This window comes from Fomitiporia mediterranea (assembly GCF_000271605.1).
Source record: "Fomitiporia mediterranea MF3/22 unplaced genomic scaffold FOMMEscaffold_11, whole genome shotgun sequence".
NCBI classification, from domain to species: Eukaryota; Fungi; Basidiomycota; class Agaricomycetes; order Hymenochaetales; family Hymenochaetaceae; genus Fomitiporia; species Fomitiporia mediterranea.
Window position 1 is genome coordinate 727182 of NW_006760396.1, and position 20902 is coordinate 748083.

The 20902-nt window shown below is 38.9% G+C and overlaps 3 protein-coding genes across 3 annotated transcripts; 2 read left to right on the forward strand and 1 right to left on the reverse strand.

Annotated features, from left to right (window-relative positions):
- Positions 1 to 11171: 11171 nt before the first annotated feature.
- Positions 11172 to 11845, forward strand: FOMMEDRAFT_170314 (uncharacterized protein; the record flags this gene model as incomplete). The annotated part of the gene is made up of 3 exons (XM_007269979.1): positions 11172 to 11411; positions 11468 to 11485; positions 11603 to 11845. A coding segment is annotated over one exon (217 nt), but the record flags the coding sequence as incomplete, so codon positions are not given.
- A 1066-nt stretch (positions 11846 to 12911) lies between these two features.
- FOMMEDRAFT_93201 (cytochrome P450) lies at positions 12912 to 15230 on the forward strand (the record flags this gene model as incomplete). The annotated part of the gene is made up of 13 exons (XM_007269871.1): positions 12912 to 13047; positions 13105 to 13202; positions 13256 to 13347; positions 13396 to 13439; positions 13517 to 13614; positions 13669 to 13841; positions 13893 to 14137; positions 14192 to 14258; positions 14322 to 14549; positions 14612 to 14845; positions 14907 to 14939; positions 14998 to 15026; positions 15079 to 15230. 13 exons carry the CDS (start codon positions 12912 to 12914, stop codon positions 15228 to 15230), a joined length of 1629 nt encoding a protein of 542 aa, XP_007269933.1.
- Positions 15231 to 16563: 1333 nt separating this feature from the next.
- FOMMEDRAFT_34813 (WD40 repeat-like protein) lies at positions 16564 to 20111 on the reverse strand (the record flags this gene model as incomplete). Its single annotated transcript, XM_007269825.1, has 2 exons — positions 16564 to 18561; positions 18609 to 20111. Coding segments are annotated over 2 exons (3501 nt in total), but the record flags the coding sequence as incomplete, so codon positions are not given.
- Positions 20112 to 20902: the final 791 nt, after the last annotated feature.

Below are 20902 nucleotides of genomic sequence, written 5' to 3' on the forward strand. Positions count from 1 at the left end.
AGGACTAGGTTGTAGTAAAGCAGTTAGAGAAGTAGGCTAGGGATTAGGAGGAAGATAAGGATAGACAGGTTTACTAGGAAGGCTGACTATATGTTCTAAAGAATCAGAAGCTGTAGAAGGACATTGTCTAAGCTTATTACAACAATCTGACTGTAGAACATCTAGGTTAACACAAAACACAAGAACTTATTACTTAGAACTACTAGTAGTTAGGAATGTAGAGGGAAATCCTAAAGTATATGACTAGTTACAATATGTGCTAACAGACTAAGGTCTACTAGACAAGGGTTTAGACTCTCCTACATTTGTATTAGATTCTAGATCACTCTTAGGAAGAAGTCTTAGTAGACCTGATTAGTAAGCTACCTAAGTCTTAAGGTTATAATACTATCTGTATAATTGTTGACTGATTCTCTAAGCAAGTCTATACAGTCCTGACCTGAACAGAACTCACTTTCAAAAGTATAACACACATTTATTAGGATCATGTTTTCTAGTTACACAGACTCCCTCAGAAGCTTATTCACAATTACAGACTATAATTCAAGTCAAAATTCATACAGGACTTGTATATACTTCTCAGAATTCAAGGGAACCCTTCTACTATATATTACCTGTAGACTGACAGTCAAACTGAGTAAGTCAATCAGGAGATCAAGCTCTACCTCTGAATATTTATTAATCATTAGTAATCAGATTAGTCTGAATGGTTAGCTCTGACAGAATTTGTGTACAATAACTAGTAACACTCTATAATAGGACAATCCCTGTTCTTCCTTAATTATAGAAGACATTTGTACTAGAGGACAGTTCTGAACTAGAATAGTAGTTCTGAATCTGTAACAGACTTTACAGAATGGATACACAGGACTAGAGAGGACACACAAGCTCTTTTAGAGAAGGTAGTACAGGTTATAAAGTAGAACTATAATTAGAAGAGGTCTGTAGCTAAGGATTACCAGCCTAGTAACAAGGTTATACTAGAAGCTACTAATCTAACCTTAGATTGTCTAATAAAGAAGTTGGACAACAAGTACTTCAGACCCTTTATTATTAAAAAGAAGGTTAGTGTCTCTGTCTACAAACTCTAACTTCTAACAACATAGAAGTACATACACTCAGTGTTTAACAAGGTTCTATTGTCTTAGTACTATAATCCTAGTTTTCCTTTACAACAAAGACCCCTACTGTCTCTACCAGAACTTATTAGTTCCAAACCAGAATACAAAGTAGAGTATATAGTAGATACTAAGCTAGTGTATAGAAAGCTCAAGTTCCTTATTTACTAGAAGGGATACTCAGTTGAAGAACACACTTAAGAACCTGCTGAGAATCTCACCCATACTACTAAGACAATTCAAGACTTCTATTAACTTCATCCAGGTGCTCTACATTAACTCTACCTTACAGATTTCCAAACCCTACTGTTCTAACCTATGTCTAAGCTACTAACCAAGTCTAATGTTTACTAATCAGGACAATTGGTTTTAGAGGAGGGGTAATATTACAGTTCTCTACTCTTATACCTTCAGTTCTAAGAGTTTTACACTCTTCTGTACCAGAACTCAGGACTTCTGTCCCTTAGGAGCACTATTTATAAACTATATACATACTAACTCTTACTACTACCCTTTCTTACTTTATTATTCTATTCCTTTGACCACCCCTTCATTCTTTGTTCATTCTATAGTCTCTTACCCTTTGTTCATCCCTTTATTCTTTGTACCTTTATCTTTGACCTTCCTTTCTTTTATTCTTTGTAGCTTATCATTCTTAGTAGCTCATACTCCCTGAGTACTCTTGTGTAGTTTAGTATATATAGGTGTACAAGATCAGACTAGTCCTGTAGTCTTAATCTTGTCTACTCTAGGTAGTTCTATACTCTTAGACTCACTCTATATACTCTACTCTTGTCTCACTCTCTCTCTCTGTCTGTTCTGTAAGTTCTGACTACATTCTAGTGCTTACATTCTGTATTTCTGTTGTATAGGATAGTTGTAACCTGGGTCCCCTTACTGAGCCTTCAGGTCCCCTCTACACTGTTACTAACACTTACTAAGCCTTCAGGTCCTCTCTATACTATTACTAACATTAGATTAAGACTCTCTATTACTACCTTATAACTCTCTTACATTTTGAGTATTAGTACATACTATTGTATCAATCTCTTTTCTTTGTCTTAACCTTTTTACATTTTTAAATTTTAAACTTTCTAAACCCTTTTAAACTTTTACCACCCTTCTTCTATTTATTACCCCTTTTAGTTTAGTATTGACTCTTTTATAGTATAAACATAGACCCTTCTAAGCTGACTACCACCCTTACTATTCTACCAGATTAGTAGTTACAAGTAGACCTAACTTAATATGTATAGACTTTTATCTAAGAGGCCTTTACTAACTATATACCTATAGTCTAGTTACAACCTGTTCTAATTGTTTCAGAAGTTACAATCTGTTCTAGAAAGAAAGTGTATATAGTTTACCCCTCAGACTTTAATAGGTAGTACTTTAAGGACTTCTAGTACTAAGTTGAATTATATATAACTACTACTTTGACTAATCTATTCTTAGATCTTGATTGTGTCCTATTTGTCCTCTCCTTCATAAAGGAAGGTAATATAGCCACCTAAGTCTAGAACTGGATTAAAGGTTATTAGATTAGAAGTCTGATCCAACTTTAGAACAATGAGTTGTACTCAGAATTTATAGAACAGCTCTATACTTCCTTTATTAATCTGAATAAGAAGTGTAATACACAGAACAAGCTTGTGTCTTTGTAACAGGGCAAACATTCTACTAATACCTTCTTTTAGGAGTTTGATATCCTGGCTCAAAAGGTAGGATTCACACTCAGATTCAATAATGTTCTTATTAGAATACTTGAAAAAGCTCTTTACTCAGAACTGGTTAATAAGATTCTTAGAATAATACTAGAACTGATTACTTACACTAATTAGAAGACCTGTACCATTTACTTCAACTAAGCTACAGCTTGAATGTGTCAAGTCTGTGTAAAACACTTACACATGTATCTGACTCTAACAGTTCTAAGCTCTTAAATCAATCTGTCTGTAATTTACAATCAATCTATTCTAATAAACATTAGAGAAGCTTAAAAGTAAGAAGTATACTTTACCTGTAGAAAGTCAGAGTACTAAATTAAGGACTGTCTACAGAAGTAACAGTATATCTGTTAGGTTATTAGAGTAATGATAAGTAACAAGTAGGATTTGTAGTAAGAAGCCTTTTCTACAAATTTAGAAGTCACTTTAGAACTCCTAAACTCTAACTATATACTCTAGAATTTTGTAGAGGCCTAATAGTAAATGTAACACTAAAGGGTTATAACTTGGATTTTTTAACAACTACTTTTGATTCAATAGACACTGTAGGATTAGAAGTAAATAAAGTAGAAAAAGTAGAAAAAGTAAATCAACAAAATTATTTATTAAAAAACAAAAAACAAAAAACAAAAGTAAATAGTTCTCTTATTTCTTCTGATTCTTTTAATTCTTCTCTTTACACTTTATCTGAGTCTAAATCTACACAATCTGACCTACTATCTCTACATTCTAAAAACTCAGAATGTTTAAAACATTACTTAGCCCTGTTTACTACTTAATAGTTTGTTTATAGTATTAAGTAAGGATAGTCTTAACTGAGTTTATAGTTGAGGACATAGGTCTGTCCTTGTTGAAAGAGAGAGGTTAATAAGGAAATATTAGTACATATACTTACTCTCTCAGACAATAAGACTGTACAAGCTGTATATTCCTTTTAGAACAAACAGTAATTTATTAGAGAACATTCTAAATACTAGCTTTAGGTCTCTGTCCTCTTAGCTCCCTTCTTAGGATCCTCTCAGATCTAAATAATAGCTCTAGTAGATAGTAGATATACTAGTTTGTACATTAATAAGACCTTTGTATAGGAACACTACCTTCTTACTTAACATGTTCTACTTCTAATCCTAGTATATAATATGAACAGAACTCTGAACCAGAATAGTTAGATTACTGAGTTTGTCCAACTACAGATAACTATTCAGAATTATAAGGAAAGTATTAAGTTTAGAGTTACTAACTTTAGAAAGACAGACATTTTTATTAGATTCAAATAACTTAAGGCTTACAACCTTACTATTAACTAGTTAGAGTAAACACTTGTGTTCAATTAGTGTTCTAAGTCTTACAGCTACCTTACACTACTGTTCTGAGTGAATGTAGACACTTCTAATGTTACTAACAGTTCTAATAAAGGTGACTAGTTGTTCTTCTTCAATTAGAATAAATATGTAAACACACATTCTAGTCAAGGCAGAACAGAGTTAATCTGAAGGATTTCTAAGACAAAACCTGTTTAGAACCTACTCAGAACAACTCAACTCTAGAATGTATGTAGACCTAGCCTGTCAGATTTTGTCTAAGAGTTCTCTAAAGTCTTTAGTAAAGAGGAATTTGACTAGCTTTCTAAACATTACTCTTAGAACTATACAATTGAGTTGACTGAGAGTTTCTAACTTAAGGATTGTAAGGTCTATCTACTTAACAGAGATGAGTAGGAAGTACTTAACAAGTTCCTTTAGGAAAATTTTCAGAATAGCTGGATCTGACCCTTAAAGTCCTCTATAGTCTCTCCTTTCTTCTTTGTCAAAAAGAAAGATAGAAAGCTCTACTTAGTCTAGGATTATTATTGTCTTAATAAGGGTATTATTAAAAACAAGTACCTACTCCCTCTGATTCAGAAGCTTATTAATAAGATATATACATTCAGGGTTTTTACTAAGCTAGACATTTGATAGAGATATAATAACATTTGAATCTAAGACAGAGATGAGTAGAAGGTCACATTCTAAACTAATTGTAAACTGTACAAACTGACTATAATGTTCTTTAGACTAACCAACTTGTTTGTAACATTCTAGTCATTTATGAATCACATCCTTGTGGATCTGATTAACTTAGAGCATGTTAGTGTGTATCTGAACAACATTCTAATCTTTACTTAGACAGTTAAGTACTATTACTAACTAATCTGAGTAGTTCTATAGTAGCTCTAAGATAATAAACTGTTCCTCTAAGAAGTAAAGTGTTCTTTTACACAAGAGTCAGTAGATTATCTAAGCTTTATAATTAGTAGAAGAGAGGTCTATATGGATTCAGTAAAGGTAACTACAGTTTAGAACTAGTTACAACCTTAGAACCTGAAACAAGTCTAAGTATTCTTTAAATTTGTAAACTACTACTAATACTTTATTTAAAGCTTTAGTACTATTGTCTAGCCTCTTCACAATCTTACTAGCAAAGATGTTCCTTAGTAATAGAGTAATTAGGAGTAGTCTGTGTTTGAGTCCCTTAAGTAGACTATTACTAGCAAGCTTATATTAGCAGTTCTGACAGTTGTAAATAAGTTCTGAGTCAAAGCCAACTTTTCCAACTTTACAAATAGAGTAGTACTGTCCTAGTTTATTAACAGAAAATAGTGTCTAATAGTATTCTGATCAGAATCCCTCTCTGTAACAGAACAGAACTATTCTATTTACAATAAGGAACTCCTTACAATTGTCTGTTCTCTAGAAGAGTAGTATTAATATCTCCTTAGTATTATGTAAAAGTTTGAAATTTAGAGTAATTACCTTAATCTCTAATACTTTCAGGTGTTTTAGAAGCTCAACTACTACTAGGCCTACTAAATGTTAAAACTGTAGGACTATGACTTTGTACTAACTTACAAACCTAGAACACAAATGATAAAAGCTAATTTACTCTTAAGACAAGTAGGTTATAAAAGGGGGGAGAATGATAACAAAAATCTTGTTCTCCTAAACAATTCCTATTTTGTGTCTAAGACAATCTAAGAGATCTGACTCAAATCTGAGAATGTTAACTTTGTTACTTACATATAGTAAGCTCTAAGACACACACAGGACAGGGTTGTAGTAAAGTAGTTAGAGAAGTAGGCTAGAGACTAGGAGGAAGATAAGAATGGAAAGGTTTACTAGAAAGGCTGACTATATGTTTTAAAGGATTGAAAGCTGTAGGAGAACATTGTCTGAGCTTATTACAACAATCTGACTATAAAACATTTAGGCTAATACAAAATGTAGGAACTCATTACTTAGAACTACTAGTAGTTAGGAATGTAGAGGGAAATCCTAAAGTATGTAACTAGTTATAATATGTACTAACAGACTAAGACTTACTAGACAAGGGTTTAGACTCTCTTACATTTGTATTAGATTCTGAATCACTCTTAGAAAGAAGTCTTAGTAGACCTAATTAGTAAGCTACCTGAGTCTTAGGGTTATAACACTATTTATATAATTGTCAACCAATTCTCTAAGTAAGTCTATACAGTTTCAACCTGAACAGAACTCACTTCTGAAGGTATAGTATACATTTATCAGAATTATGTTTTCTAGTTATACAGACCCTCTTAGAAGCTTATTCACAATTACAGACTGTAATTTAAGTCAAAATTTATACAGAACTTGTATACACTTCTCAGAATTCAAGGGAACCTTTCTACTACATATTACTTACAGATTAATAAACAAACTGAGTAAGTCAATCAGAAGATCAAGCTCTATCTCCAAATGTTCATTAATTATTAGTAGTTAGATTAGTCTGAATAGTTAGCTCTAACTGAATTTGTGTATAATAACTAGTAACACTCTGTAACAGGACAGTTTCTGTTCTTTCTCAACTATAAGAGACACTTGTATTAGAGGACAGTTCTAAACTAGAACAGTAGTTCTGAGTCTGTAACAGACTTTGTAGAACAGATGTGTAAGACTAGGGAGGACACACAAGCTCTTTTAAAAAAGACAGTATAGGTTATAAAGTAGAACTATGATTAGAAGAGGTCTGTAGCTAAGAATTACTAGTCTAGTAACAAAGTTATACTAGAAGCTACTAATCTGACTATAGATTGCTTAATAAAGAAGTTGGACAACAAGTGCTTCAAACCCTTTGTTATTAAAAAGAAGGTTAGTGTCTTTACTTATAAACTCTAACTTCTAACAACCTGAAAGTACATACACTCAGTTTTCAACAAGGTTCTATTGTCTTAATACTATAATCTAGGTTTTCCTTCACAACAAAGACTCTTACTACCTCTACCAGAACTTATTAGTTCTGAACCAGAATATAAAGTAGAGTAGATAGTAGATATTAAGCTAGTATATAGAAAGCTCAAGTTTCTTATTTACTAGAAAGAGTACCTAGTTGAAGAACACACTTGAGAACCTGCTAAGAATCTCACTCATACTGTTAAGACAATCTGAGACTTTTATTAACTTCATCTAAGTACTCTACACTAACTCTACCTTACAGATTTCCAAACCCTACTGTTCTAACTTATGTCTGAGCTACTAACCAAGTCTAATGTTTACTAATCAGAATAATTGGTTTTAGAGAGAGGGTAATGTTATGATTCTCTACTCTTACACCTTTAGTTCTACAGGTTCTATACTCTTTTATACTAGAACTCAGAACTTCTGTCTCTTAGAAGTACTGTCTAAGGACTATATACAGACTGACTCTCTCTATAACTCTTACTACTACCCCTTCTTACTTTATTATTCTATTCCTTTGTCTACCCCTTCATTCTTTGTTCATTCTATAGTCTTTTACCCTTTGTCTATCCCTTCATTCTTTGTACCTTTATCTTTTACCTTTCTTTCTTTTATTCTTTATAGCTTATCATTCTTAGTAGTTACTATTCTCTAAGTACTCTTATGTAGTTTAGTATATATAAGTGTACAAGATCAGACTGGTTCTATAGTCTTAATCTTGTCTACTCTAGATAGTTCTGTACTCTTAGACTTACTCTATATACTCTACTCTTATCTTACTCTCTCTTTCTGTCTGTTTTACAAGTTCTGACTATGTTCTAGTACTTGTGTTCTACATTTCTGTTGTGTAGGATAGTTGTAGCCTGAGTCCCCTTACTAAGCCTTTAAGTCCCCTCTACATTGTTACTAACACATGACTGTCTAGTAGAGATGTGGTAGAGAAAAGCTCTGTCAGACCCCCCCCTCTTCTGGGAAGAAACTGTAGGAGAAAGTTGATTTTTATATTGAAAAAAAGTTATAACTGAATTGTATTAGTATGACTTGTACCTAGTACCTACAAAACAAGAGGCAACAAATTGTATAATAACTCTTAAATGTATAATTGAATTCTCTCAGTTATCTTTGTATATGTCAAACTTTTTAGAAGACAACTTTATATTTATAAAGATTAGTACTGTAAGTAATATCTAGAGAAATAGATTTTTTTCATCTTTGTAACAGACAATTCCTTACATTATTATAACACAATCACTAAAGATTCACAATTACTTACACAGATTATCTAATTGTTTTGAACTGGATAACAGCTTCTTCCTTACCCTTAATAAGGTACAGATAGTAGTAGTATGTTTAGCAAATGTATTTGAATCATACTAAGCTCTAGGTAAAACACATTCTATTCTAAATCCACTTATTAAATTATAGCTTACTATTATGTCTTTTCTGATCATTGTGTCAAGTACTAGCCTGTCACTTAACACTATTAACAATACTCTCTCTTTAACAGTTAGGAAGCTAGCAACCTTTGGAAAATTTACTAAGACTAGTGTATTTGATAACAAAGCTTAGTAAGAAAATTATATTCATTAGTATATACTTTCTGACTTACTAAATAGTGAGTCTGGGAAGGAATTTCTTAATAGAGTATGGAACTATGTATATAGGAGGTATGTTATTATATACTTGTTTAATATTTATCTACATCTTACTCAACCCTTCTTCAGACATTACTTTAATACATTATTGTTGACAGAGCTTTTAAGAACATTGTTTTAGACACTCTACAGAACACTAAACAGTGTTGTCACTACTATCTCAGGTTATGTTCCTACCTATTTAACACACTGTGTTTTATGTCTCATTTACTAGTATAGTATAATGTATCTAGTATATAAGAGTGTATATATATACACATTTAATCAAGTACTATTTTAAACTCCCTATCCTAACAGGTTATGAGCCTTACCAGCTTGTGAATAGTACTATTGACACAAACAATACTACAAACACAACCTCTACCTCAGACATCTACCCCCCCTTCTAGTACTAGTACTCTACCTACAAACACAATGCCTCTAATAATAACACAATCTATGTTAATGTTTGAGTCTCTAAAGATTGATGACAATCAACTTACTACATTCTTTAAAGACACAGAGAAGCTTATAGGTACAAAGAACTATAAAATATAGTAACTACACATTACAAATGCACTAACAGTAATACTGCTCAGTAACTATCTTACAAATGATCCCCCTAGTACAGATGCAGACAGTATATACACAGGGAAACTATTGTATCATTTTATAATAAAGATAATATCAGATACAGTATATGCTAACATTACAATGCACAAAACAATGAAAGACCTTATACAGGCACTAGCTGATTAATACAATGTACAAACCACATTGACTCACACAGTCAATATATTAGTACTGTTTACAGCTAGAGGACATGTTTCACAGTTTGACAAGACACTAGATCAAATAGAGCAAGTCTATACATAACTGGTAGCTCACAGCAAAATACTAGATAATAATACTTATGTCTTAGTAATAAATCTCACTACTCTAAGAGAGTACAAGTGGGTTGTAACAATGATCAATAGGCAGAACACACATTACAATAGCCTACCCACAGTTACTACAGCTTAGTATCAGATGTTCACACCAGTAAAATTAATTCATGAATTATACAACACATTTACTGAGTAGCAAATGCAGAACCACTAGAATAAACATAGTACACTAAATAATAATAATAAAACAACAAATAATCATCCTCCATCCCTAGGGCCTACACAAGGTCAAACAAGAGGACAAGGATGTGGCAGAGGCAATGTAAAGTCTTACAAAACAACAAAATGTTATAATTGTAACAAATATGAACATATGTCCAAAGAGTGCCACAGTCTAGTAATAGACACTACAAAGGAAGCACAAAAAAAGCAAACAACAACAATGACAAATGCATCCACATCATAACAAATTATGGCTCAAACAATGAGTGCTACACTTACAGACCCAGCAGTATTTATTAACAAAGTAAACAAAATGCTAACACCAGACACTGTAACAATGAACAAATGCAAGAAATACAAGGGGAATTCATGCTTGACAAATTCCTTAACAACTACAATACAAACATATGCATTAATGCATTTAATCATGAAACAATGAAATTAACACATTGTATTAACATACTTGATTCAGGTGCAAACATACATGCTACACCTTACCAATTTCAATTAACAAACATACAAAATACAAACCTATTACACATTACAATTGTAAACAAAACAATAATCATACTCATTATCTTAGCATGTACGAATTCGTGGAAAACATTCTTGCTGAACGCATAAGTATAACCGGAAGTTTGTGGGCTGGCTATATTAAAACCTGGACTGGAATACAGTAAGGATACCCTCCCAATGGTACGTACCGGAAAATCTCCCAACGGGTGCATTTTAGTGATGTGTATCGTAGGCGGTGGAGGTGGACTCGGATATGCGAGAAATATCAGTGAGTACTTTGTTGTCGTTGTCAACACACCTGAACATATGTCGACGAATGTTTAGCGTTCAGAGACTTCGAAGTGAGAAACTTGACACAAGAAGCAGCTTATATTACACAGTGCACGTCATTCATTGGGGCAACCGGCGGATGCGATACCTCGCTCTTCCAGATCTCCGACGTTACCTGGGAGAACATCCGCGGAACAGTGGACACAGAATTCCTTGCGAGCTTTCAATGCAGTGGATCCGCACCATGCACTGCACTTCGCGTGGTTGGGTTTGATGGGATTCAAACAAATGGATCGAAGAGAGAGGTACAGTGCAGCAATGTTGTTAATCCAGTAAGGTTCCAATGTACGACCTGAATAGCATCATTGGCAATTGGAGAGACATGTACGGTGATTTGCTAGCACCGGTCATTTATTGGTAGCAATGGTTTTACACGACGAAGAAAGAAACGAAGTTCATATTGGGAAGTCCCATATTAATAAGCACGTGGCTATGTTTCGCAAACAGCAGCAAATTGCTCTCTTTCTTTCTACACCTCCGAAATCCTTCTCTGAACAACAGATATGTCTGACTCAACTATTCGAGCACCACTGCGAATTAACGTATCGGCGGCCGCTCCAGCTTCTGATAGACAAGCGAGGAAGAATATCGAGGCGTTCTTGCTGAATTACCAGTCAAGACCTGGTGGCGCAGACTCTGCTATTCTGACTAGACTTGAGAAGTTGAGTGCTTCGTTGCGAGCCGATAAGGAAGGAAGAACGGAGACGAACGGTTCATTGTGATGACGCTTTAGATTTATTAGAAGGTGCGTGTCTACATAAGTTCATGATAAATGCTCGTCTAATCGTTTTTTTTGTGAAGCTGTCTAGAAGCTCCATGGTCAGCAACCTCGTGAGTTGTACATTTCGAAAGGAATCTATTATCTGATGCACCTGTTAAACTAGAGCGCCTTTCTAGTCAGCTCGTGTGCATGCAAGCATTCATTTATCATGCTAGATTTGTAACACATCTGCGACACCGACGAAAAGGAATGGATCAGCGACAGGCGTAGAGTTTCACTATGAGCTTTAACGGCATAGGCGTTATTCATGCAATTCGTCCGATAGTAATCGCAATTGGCAGCATCAAATCGGATGACAGATGGCCAGTGGGTAGGGTATTGCGAGATTGTGAAATTCCAGCTATTGGAGATACTTACATTAATATCTTCGCCCAGTATGACGTGCAAAATGTTCCTAGGTCCGCTGCCGTTAACCCCTCACGTTTCTTTTTCCTTTACCGTCACTCATGATCTCCGCATGTGTACCGGCTCTGAGCAATTCATCCGTTTGATTTACCACATTTACGTTCTTACAGGTCTTCGTACGCTTGAAATTAAGTAACTTCGATTTCCTGCGTCTTTCGTGTCTATTTTCGTCCCTGTGCAGGATGTTTGGTTCCGCATCCAAATGCATAAGCATGATTATGCTCTCTTGTGTTTGATTAATTATAGAATAAGATCTACTGGAGATATCGAGCTTGGGCAAGCAAGGCCTACCTTCATATAGCTTCCCTCGGGGAAAACCACTACAAATTTGATATTTTGCGTTTAACGATACGCAAGTTGTCTCAGAAGCGCGCGCATCCTGAGGGGAAAAAACATTCGATTTGCCATATAAAGCATAGCTGATCTTTTTTGTTCTTGACTGCCATGTCTTCCCGCTTGTGGTGGCCCCGGATAAGGAGGTCATGATCAGCTTTCTGTTTTTGTTTCTCTGCATTTTTAACACAAGCCTATGTTGGCGACATCTTCTGGTACATTCTAAGCGAGGACAAAAACCACGCGCCATGCGGATGGCCAATTGTGTACTTTTAAACTTTCTGCCCAGAAGCTCCAGCGCTTGGCCTTTCTTGGCTTCGTCATCCTCCTATGACCAGGTCTTCGACATCGAGAATACACCAGCGCAGCTTCGCTTCGCGGGCTTTCACACGTATGTTTTCTGCGATACAGCGCTTGCGACACATGTGTCCCAGCTCGATCTGGCCGATATCTGCACAGAACAAACCATTATACGGCATGTGGGTAATTGGCACCGCAAAGTTGGCTCCAACGCTCTTCTGAAACGTTCTGAGAATAGCACATGTGCAGCGTCTCCCCAGCGACGATAATAGCCCAACCTGTCCAAAGATCAATTTTTACAATACGCAGGTAAAGTCACCGGCACCGGTGTGATCAATCTATTGAGACGTATCTTCCCGCCATATAAAGGATGCAACACAACGCAGCATGTCTTATTCAACCTTTACTCTTGTCCATTCTCTGCACATGGAGCTATCCATCTCACTAATCGCTGCGGTCACTACTCTTCTTCTTCTTGTATGGCGTGTCGCCCGTTTCTTTGTTTCTCGAGGCTCTCTGTCTCATATAGCTGGACCCCCTCGTGCGTCATGGTGGAAAGGTAGTACCGTAATTACCAGAAGTATCAAACGCAACTTCAGATACTGACCGTCCATGCTAGGGAATTTTGCAAAGTACTTCAGCCCTGAGGGGTGGGCGTTTCACGAAGACTTATATAGAAGTTATGGGGGTGTCGCACGTCTTGACATGTTGTTTGGGGTGAGCGTGTTTCACCTCTAACAGGGACTGCGTCTGCTGAGAGCGCCTGATAGGATCAACACCTTTATGTATCTGATCCGCTCGCACTGTATCATATCTGTATCAAGGACCAAGCTGTGTACGAAGAAACGGAGAGGTTCCTAATGTAGGCTTTGGAGTCTTGGTTTCTACTTTTAAACTGATATCCTGGTAGAACGTACCGGTTAATTTTTGGATCGAGTCTCCTATCCACCCTCGGTAAATATTCCTCCCTATCTTAACGAACGTGAGGTCCTAATGATTCATACACTCTGTTATTACTCGCTGTTTGTTAGGCGATGAACACCGAAGACAACGCAAGTTGTTGAACCCAGTTTTCTCACTCCAGCATTTACGCGAGCTCCTTCCAGTATTTTATCCCATTGCTCACAAGGTATGTTTGCCTATTCCTGAATAAATGTACTCCCCGCCTGAAGCTATCTGCTAGCTCTGCGCGGCTCTTGAACATGAAGTTTCGAAGGGTGGGCCGTACATCGATGTCATGAACTGGTCTTCTCGGGCTGCTCTCGAAGCGGTTGGACAAGGCGGTCTTGGTTATTCCTTTGGTGCCCTGGATGAACGACACACCAACGCATATAGTGAGGCTCTGAAAGCATTCCAGTAATTGCGTCTTATTGCCGGTCGAAGCTACTTCTCATACGTTCAAATTAGGCCGTTGCTCTTCGACCTTGATCTGTTATTACGATTTCTGCCTCAGGCGGTAAGGTTTGGTTCTCCGTCGCTTAGAAGATGGCTTGTGGGGAAAGTTCCATTGAAGCCTGTACAAGATCTTATATCAATCATCGATACGATCGAGCAGCAGTCAAAGGGAATCCTCATGCGGAAGCAAAGGGCACTGCAAAACGAGAAGGTGCATACACGAGTTAGCGACGGGAAAGACATAATGAGCATTCTACGTCAGTACATTTAAGTTTTATATTGCAATCTTTTGACCTAGAAACCGTCTTTAGTGAGGGCCCATACGAACGCGAGAGGGACTACGCAATTACCGGAACCGGAGCTTTTGGCGCATATGAGGTCGGGCTTCATTCATGAAATCTTACGTTACATGCAATCTTATCACTCACTGAAACTCCTCAGTACACTGATAGTGGCGGGTCATGACACAACTGCAAGCGCTGTTAGCCGCATTCTCCATATTCTATCGCAGAATCAGGAAGCGCAATCAAAGCTCCGGGATGAGGTGACAGCAGCACGCAGAGAGCATGGAGACCTCGATTACGATCAACTCATGGAGCTTCCGTACCTTGATGCCGTTGTTCGTGAGACTATGCGTGTTTATCCGCCTGTCCCACAGCTCGATCGGGTGTGAGCATTGCATTTTTATTTCACATTATGATTACCTGTTACTAATGCCACGAAATTAACAGGACAAGAAAAGATACTGTACTTCCTTTGCTTTGGCCCATCGTGACGACAGACGGAAAGGAAGTCAAGGAGATACATATAAAGAAGGACACGCATATCTATATCTCGATTCTCGGCGCAAACCGCAGCAAGGTAATTTGGGGCGAGGATGCTGATGAGTGGAAGCCGGAACGCTGGTTGAAGCCGTTGCCTAAGAGTGTCTATGACGCAAGCTTGCCAGGCGTGTATTCGCAAATGTATGTGAGCTGTTTATACTGAGCGGCAACTGCGTATGACTGATGACCTTGCATAATGTAGGATGACGTTTTTGGGCGGTACGAGGGCATGCATGTAAGCTATTCCTAGATCTTGCATTACTGCTGAGATTGATCGTCTCAACCTCTTTTAGTGGCTTCAAGTTCTCCGAGATTGAAATGAGTGAGGAATTTGAAAGTTCACTGCAAGATACTGCCATTGACAAATTTCATAGAGTTGGTCCTATCGGTGCTCCTGGAGAAATTCAAATTTGAACCTGGTCCTGAGATATACTGGGCAATGGGTGCTCTCTACCATCCTATTGTCCAGGGTGATGGTGAGCATAGATCTGCGGCTCCTTTGCGAGTCTCGCTTGTTCGTGACTAAGATCACGGATGGGCTTTTATCCGGGACATAGTCTATGCATCAGCTGCTTTCGTAATTGTAGAAACAAGCCTTCGATCTTCTGCTGCCTTTCTTCGAAAAGGTCCTTATGTACATCTTCTTGCTTTATTCCCTGTTTCCTTAGATGTGTTTATCTCCTGTATATGCTTATTTAAATTTACCTATTTAAGTTTAATTTTGAGGGACCACTACATGTGATATCACATAATGCTATGTATCACCATTGTGACACTGACCTTTCAATTCTATAACACAAACACTACGCAATAGCACAGGTTGGTTTTCAAGGTCTGTGTCTTGAAATTGCTCATCAAACAAGATTCCTACTTTTACTTTATTGAGAGAAAAAAGAATTTTTCTTGTGTAACGTTCGCCTCATTTTGTTTCCATGATTCTATGCATGTCGTTATACAGACTTGCACACGAAATCGAGGCAGAGGACACTGAATAACTTGTGTTTCACTGGATAGGCCGAGTATAAAACGGTACCACTGGTTACTTGTCCGCTTCTTTTCTTTCACTGTCACCAAAGGTCACTGTATAAGCCCCAGGCTCGAGTCTAGTCTAGTCTGATCTTCCATCATATGAATAGCCATATGCTAACTTGGCATTTTAGCTTTGGATATTTAAATCATTCTCTATACTGTAGTGACAGTACCCAAGTCTCTCCCGGCTCTCCCGGGTCAATCATTAATCCTAGAACTGGTTGAGATTTTGATAGTGTGAACCAGTGCAGGGCTCTCTCTGAATCAAGCCAAAAGCTGAAGGTAGGGGGAGGGGGGCTTGGCTATGCTGCTACTGGACGGCGAGACCAACCGATATTCAGTACACACTGTCAATTCATCCTAGGACTTAACTCGAATATGCCTCTTGATGGGGTCTCGTTTGACTCTAAAATGCGAACATTCTGCCTAAAAGTATACACTTCAAACACTCAAAGATTATTGTATGTACAGTGTCAGCTCTATTAAGAATCTAACAGCAACGCGATAGCGGAATAAGGGGTTAATACAAGTCATTCGGCTGGTTTAAAGCATTCCTGCCAGCAAAGACCATATGCAACATTCTTAAAATCCAACTTTGTGGAGAATTCGCAACTGAAAACAACTGTGTTCTGTGGCCGCCATAGAGTCGGGCGAATGTCGGGAGGAAGCCACAAAAGCAGTTCGCCTTGTAGTCCTAATATCCATCCGTTGTCAGATAGGGTCCAATTTGCAAGGCTTTCGTTAGCATCTTGTTCGGCTCTACATGAGGCGACGACACTGTCTGGCGGTTTTCCAGTCGTTAAGGACACATCTTCTTCGTCTGCTACACCCCAAATACGTGCCGTTGCGTCAAAGGAGCAGGAAACAATACGCGAACTATCTGGTGAAAAGGCAACGCAAGTAACCGGACTAGTGTGTCCTTCAAACAGTTCAGAAACAATATATCCATTGTTTGCATCCCGAACAATAACTGTCCGATCATATAACCCGGAAACGAGATATGCCCCGTTGGGCGAGAATGCAACAGACATGACTGTATCTTTGTGCTCTGTCAACGGCCCAGAGATCACATGGCCACTCTGCACGTCGCGGATAATGATATCGTTATCTGAACTGCGCGATGCAATGCACCCCCCATCAGGAGAGAAGGCAAGTGGAGCAAAATAGGAAAATGTACTGTCTACGGGTGCCTTCAGAGGTCCAGAAACAGGTTTCCCGCCCTCGGCATTCCAGATGACGACGTCGTTGTCTACAGACGCTGATGCAATAAGAGTGCCGTTCGGTGAGAAGGCAACGCTACGGATTGCAGCCTTGTGCACTTGTTCTGAACGAGAAATCATGTTTCCGTCTTTGGCACTCCAGATAATGATGGTTTTATCGTAAGAACCGGATACGACTAGAGTCCCGTCAGGAGAGAAGTCAACCGAATAGACAGTGTCTGAATGCCCTTTGAGCGGCTTGAATGTCATCTCACCGCTTTTTACCTCCCAGATAATAACACTCTCATCCATAGAACCAGAGACAATTCGTTTCCCATCAGGCGAAAAGGCAACAGAGTAAACAAAGTGTTCGTGTCCCTCGAATGGTGCAGAAGCTACCTCTCCTGTGCTAGCACTCCAGAGTCTCAGTGTCTTGTCATTAGAGCCTGACGCTATCAGACCACCATCCGGGGAGAAAGCAACAGACATGACCGCGTCTGTGTGCATGACAGAAATGTCTGGAACAACGCTTCTCACAGAGACGTCCCATAGTCTGACAGTTTTGTCGTCTGATCCTGAGATGATACGTGACCCATCGGGGGAGAAGGCAACTGATCGAATAGCATTAGCATGACCAGTATATGGACCTGAACTGATTTTGCCTCTTTCCACGTCCCAGACAACGATTGTGCAGTCACTGGAGACCGACACTACACGCGTTCCGTCAGACGAAAACGCAACAGAAGTAACACTGTTTGAGTGCACAAAGGGACTGCTGATAACTTGACCACTATCAACGTCCCAGACTCGCAGTGTCCGATCACGTGAACCAGAGACAACTTGCCTACCATCTGGCGAGCCTGCCACAGACCAGATTGTGTGAGCATGTCCTATAAAAGGTTCGCCGACGGCCTGTCCCGTCCCTACGTCCCAGATTCGAATTGTCTTGTCGTCAGAGCACGAAACGATCCGATTCTCGTTGGGCAAGAAAGCGACAGAACGAACAATATCAGTATGTCCCTCGAGAATATGCACAGCGGACCTGTTCTCAATGTCCCACACTCTTACGGTTGTGTCTGCTGAGCCCGAGGCAATGTGCGTTCCAGTAAGTGAAAATGCGACAGCACACACCCCACTTGTATGTCCTTCAAGTGGCTCGGAGACCGCCTGCCATGACTCATAGCCCCAAATCCTGACTGTTGAATCCCATAAACCAGCAGCAATGCGTTGGCCGTCCGGCGAGAATGTTACAGAAGTGACGGCGACTCGTTTCTCTTCGAAAAGTACGTGTACCATCTCACCGCTCTCAACATCCCACATTCTAGCTGTTCCGTCATCAGAGCCTGACACGACATGCTTCCCGTCAGGAGAGAATGCGACGGATCGAATGACATCTGCATGTCCCTCCAACACTTTCAGCCACAATGGCGGCCGTTTCGTTCCTAATCGATCTACCTCTACCATCCGAGATGTTCGTTTTGAGTAGTGAGCTGCAACTTCTGAATCGTCCTTCATGAGCGGGAGCATGGAGATGTAGATATGTGGGATACTTTCGGTAATTGGTATGCTAAATGCAGAGGCGAGCTTGCTAGCGTCCGTCAGAAATGAGAAAATGCTCGAATCGTGTGTCTTAACAAGATTTAGTATGTGTCATGCATGAAACATGTTATATCTACCTCGGACCACGCAGCAACATCCAGAAGTCCTCGACTTGCAATTCGACTGACTTGACCTAGCAGGCTAAGCACCTCGAACCAATACAGCAGGTGTTTATGTGCAAATGCAATTAGTGCACCCAACAGTTCACGTGAGTATGGAGCTTCAGTAAGGTGATCTGCCCAGTACTTGCACGCATATTGCAGATGCAGAGGTACCTTCTTGTTGATTCGTTCCTCGATCTCCACGACATTGCTGTTATATATGAAAGACGATTCGAGATTGCACATGTTAAAATGAAGTTCCTCTTTCATGACAATAAAGCATCGCGTGGCGATGAGCGATTGCTGAGAGTCATTGTTTATGAACCATGGGTCGGATAGACGTTCGGAAGGGTCCTTATACTTGCTGCACAGTTGGGAGCAGTTCGTGGATAAAAGATAGTCTGCAAACGACGTGTGGAGTACATGAACAGGTCCGCCTCGTCTGAATACCAGTACACTGCCGAGCTTCGAGAGGATTTCGTACGACGGCTCCTCAGGTGGTAAACCGAGAATTGCGTCGATCGTTATATCTGAGAGTGGGACTCGGCTGAGAAGAACAAGACCCAGGACTTGTTGGAAGCGAACTATAGAAGATGGGTCGTCCATTGTAATAACCCCGGAATTTCTCAACATCGATTCGTATAGCTGGTTGAGACCCTTCAGGACAGGCGATGCATTGACGAGCTCGTTCAATTTTCGGAATTTACTCGGACTCTCTGAGACGACCTTGATGACGGTCGACGCCCAAATAAACAACCCTTCTGAAGCATCTGCGAGTCTTTCCATTTGTTTGGTCCATGACCAATTATTTGGAATGATGATCTGCGACTCGTTGATAATTCTCGACATCTCGTAATCAATGTATCGAAGGACGTCACGCCTGCTGTCCGCTGATCCGGAGTCCAAGGCAACCTCATATACTGAACTTGGCCGGTTTGACAATGCTATGTTGATATCAGCCTCAGGTCTGCTCGTAATGAGGAACCGGAAATTAGAAGGCAGTTTCCCAAATTCTCGCTTCAGAAGCGACATCAATGTCCGCCGAGCATCAGGCGTGCCACACTCATCCAGTGCATCGATGACGATAACGATCGGGCCATCTACATCATCTCTTGACGCGGTTAGTGGCTCTAAAAGAAGTTTATTGTACTGTACTTCTGCAATTGCTTCAATGGCGTGGTTGTTCGCTTGAATCGCCGCATCAACGTGCCTTGCAATAGCTGAGTCAAATAAGGCGAGACGAAAAGCAATTGTTCGGAAGATGGAAATGAGCTGACCCTCAGCACCGTCGACTCGGTTGAAAAATAGGAATGCGCCAAGACGCGACATCTCACGACAGTACTCTGCGATCGTTGTCGCGATAGTGCTCTTTCCAGATCCTGCAACGCCATGCAGCCACAAAATATTTTGTTCCCCGCTCGATAGAAGCCAATCCATAATCTCGTTCAAGACCTCCATCCTCGTATCTTCAAGGCATCGTCCACGCTTGAATGCATTCATGTCGATTGGACAGAGCAGCTCCTTGAAATCTGATCGAAGGGTTATTCATCTCAAGATCTTGTATGATAATATCAAGCTCACATATATCATCGACTTTGTCTGAGATCCGCGCAGAAACAAATGCAGTCTGCAGAGCAATGTCGGAGTCAAGTGACCTCGTAAGGTCAGCGAAACGTCGAGTGAATTCATCGACCTTTGATCGGCTCATTTGAAGCATTCGCCCTAGTATTGAGAATCAGTTTCCTGTTGGATCTGCATGAGAGGATTACTGTCGTTTTCATAAATATTGTCACACACGCAATTCGTGATTTTCGTCACACTAAGTACACTCAAATACAAAATCTATCATAACTCAACTGATACTTAACCAAATTACATGATCTAAGTTGTAAAAAATATACTTTTGAAGCGTCTTTCATATTCCAGAAAACATAAAGTAAAATGAGCAAAATTTGAGTAAGATACAACACAATATGTGAGTTTTCCCTATATTTCATGTATATGAGTTTTCCTAGCCCTCAAACTGATTGTACAATACTATAAACTAGTCTAAATGAAGAATATAACTTTATTGTTAATTTACATATTGAATTCTAACTAGGATACAGAATACACATATAAGTATAATACATATTTAAGTTTGTTAAAATTGAGCATTTTCCCCCAACCTCTCTACACTCAGGGAAGGTTCTTCTGAGTATTATTCATGTTTGTAAATTTATTATAAACAAAATATATTAAATATAAGTACTTTTATAAGTTATAGTAAC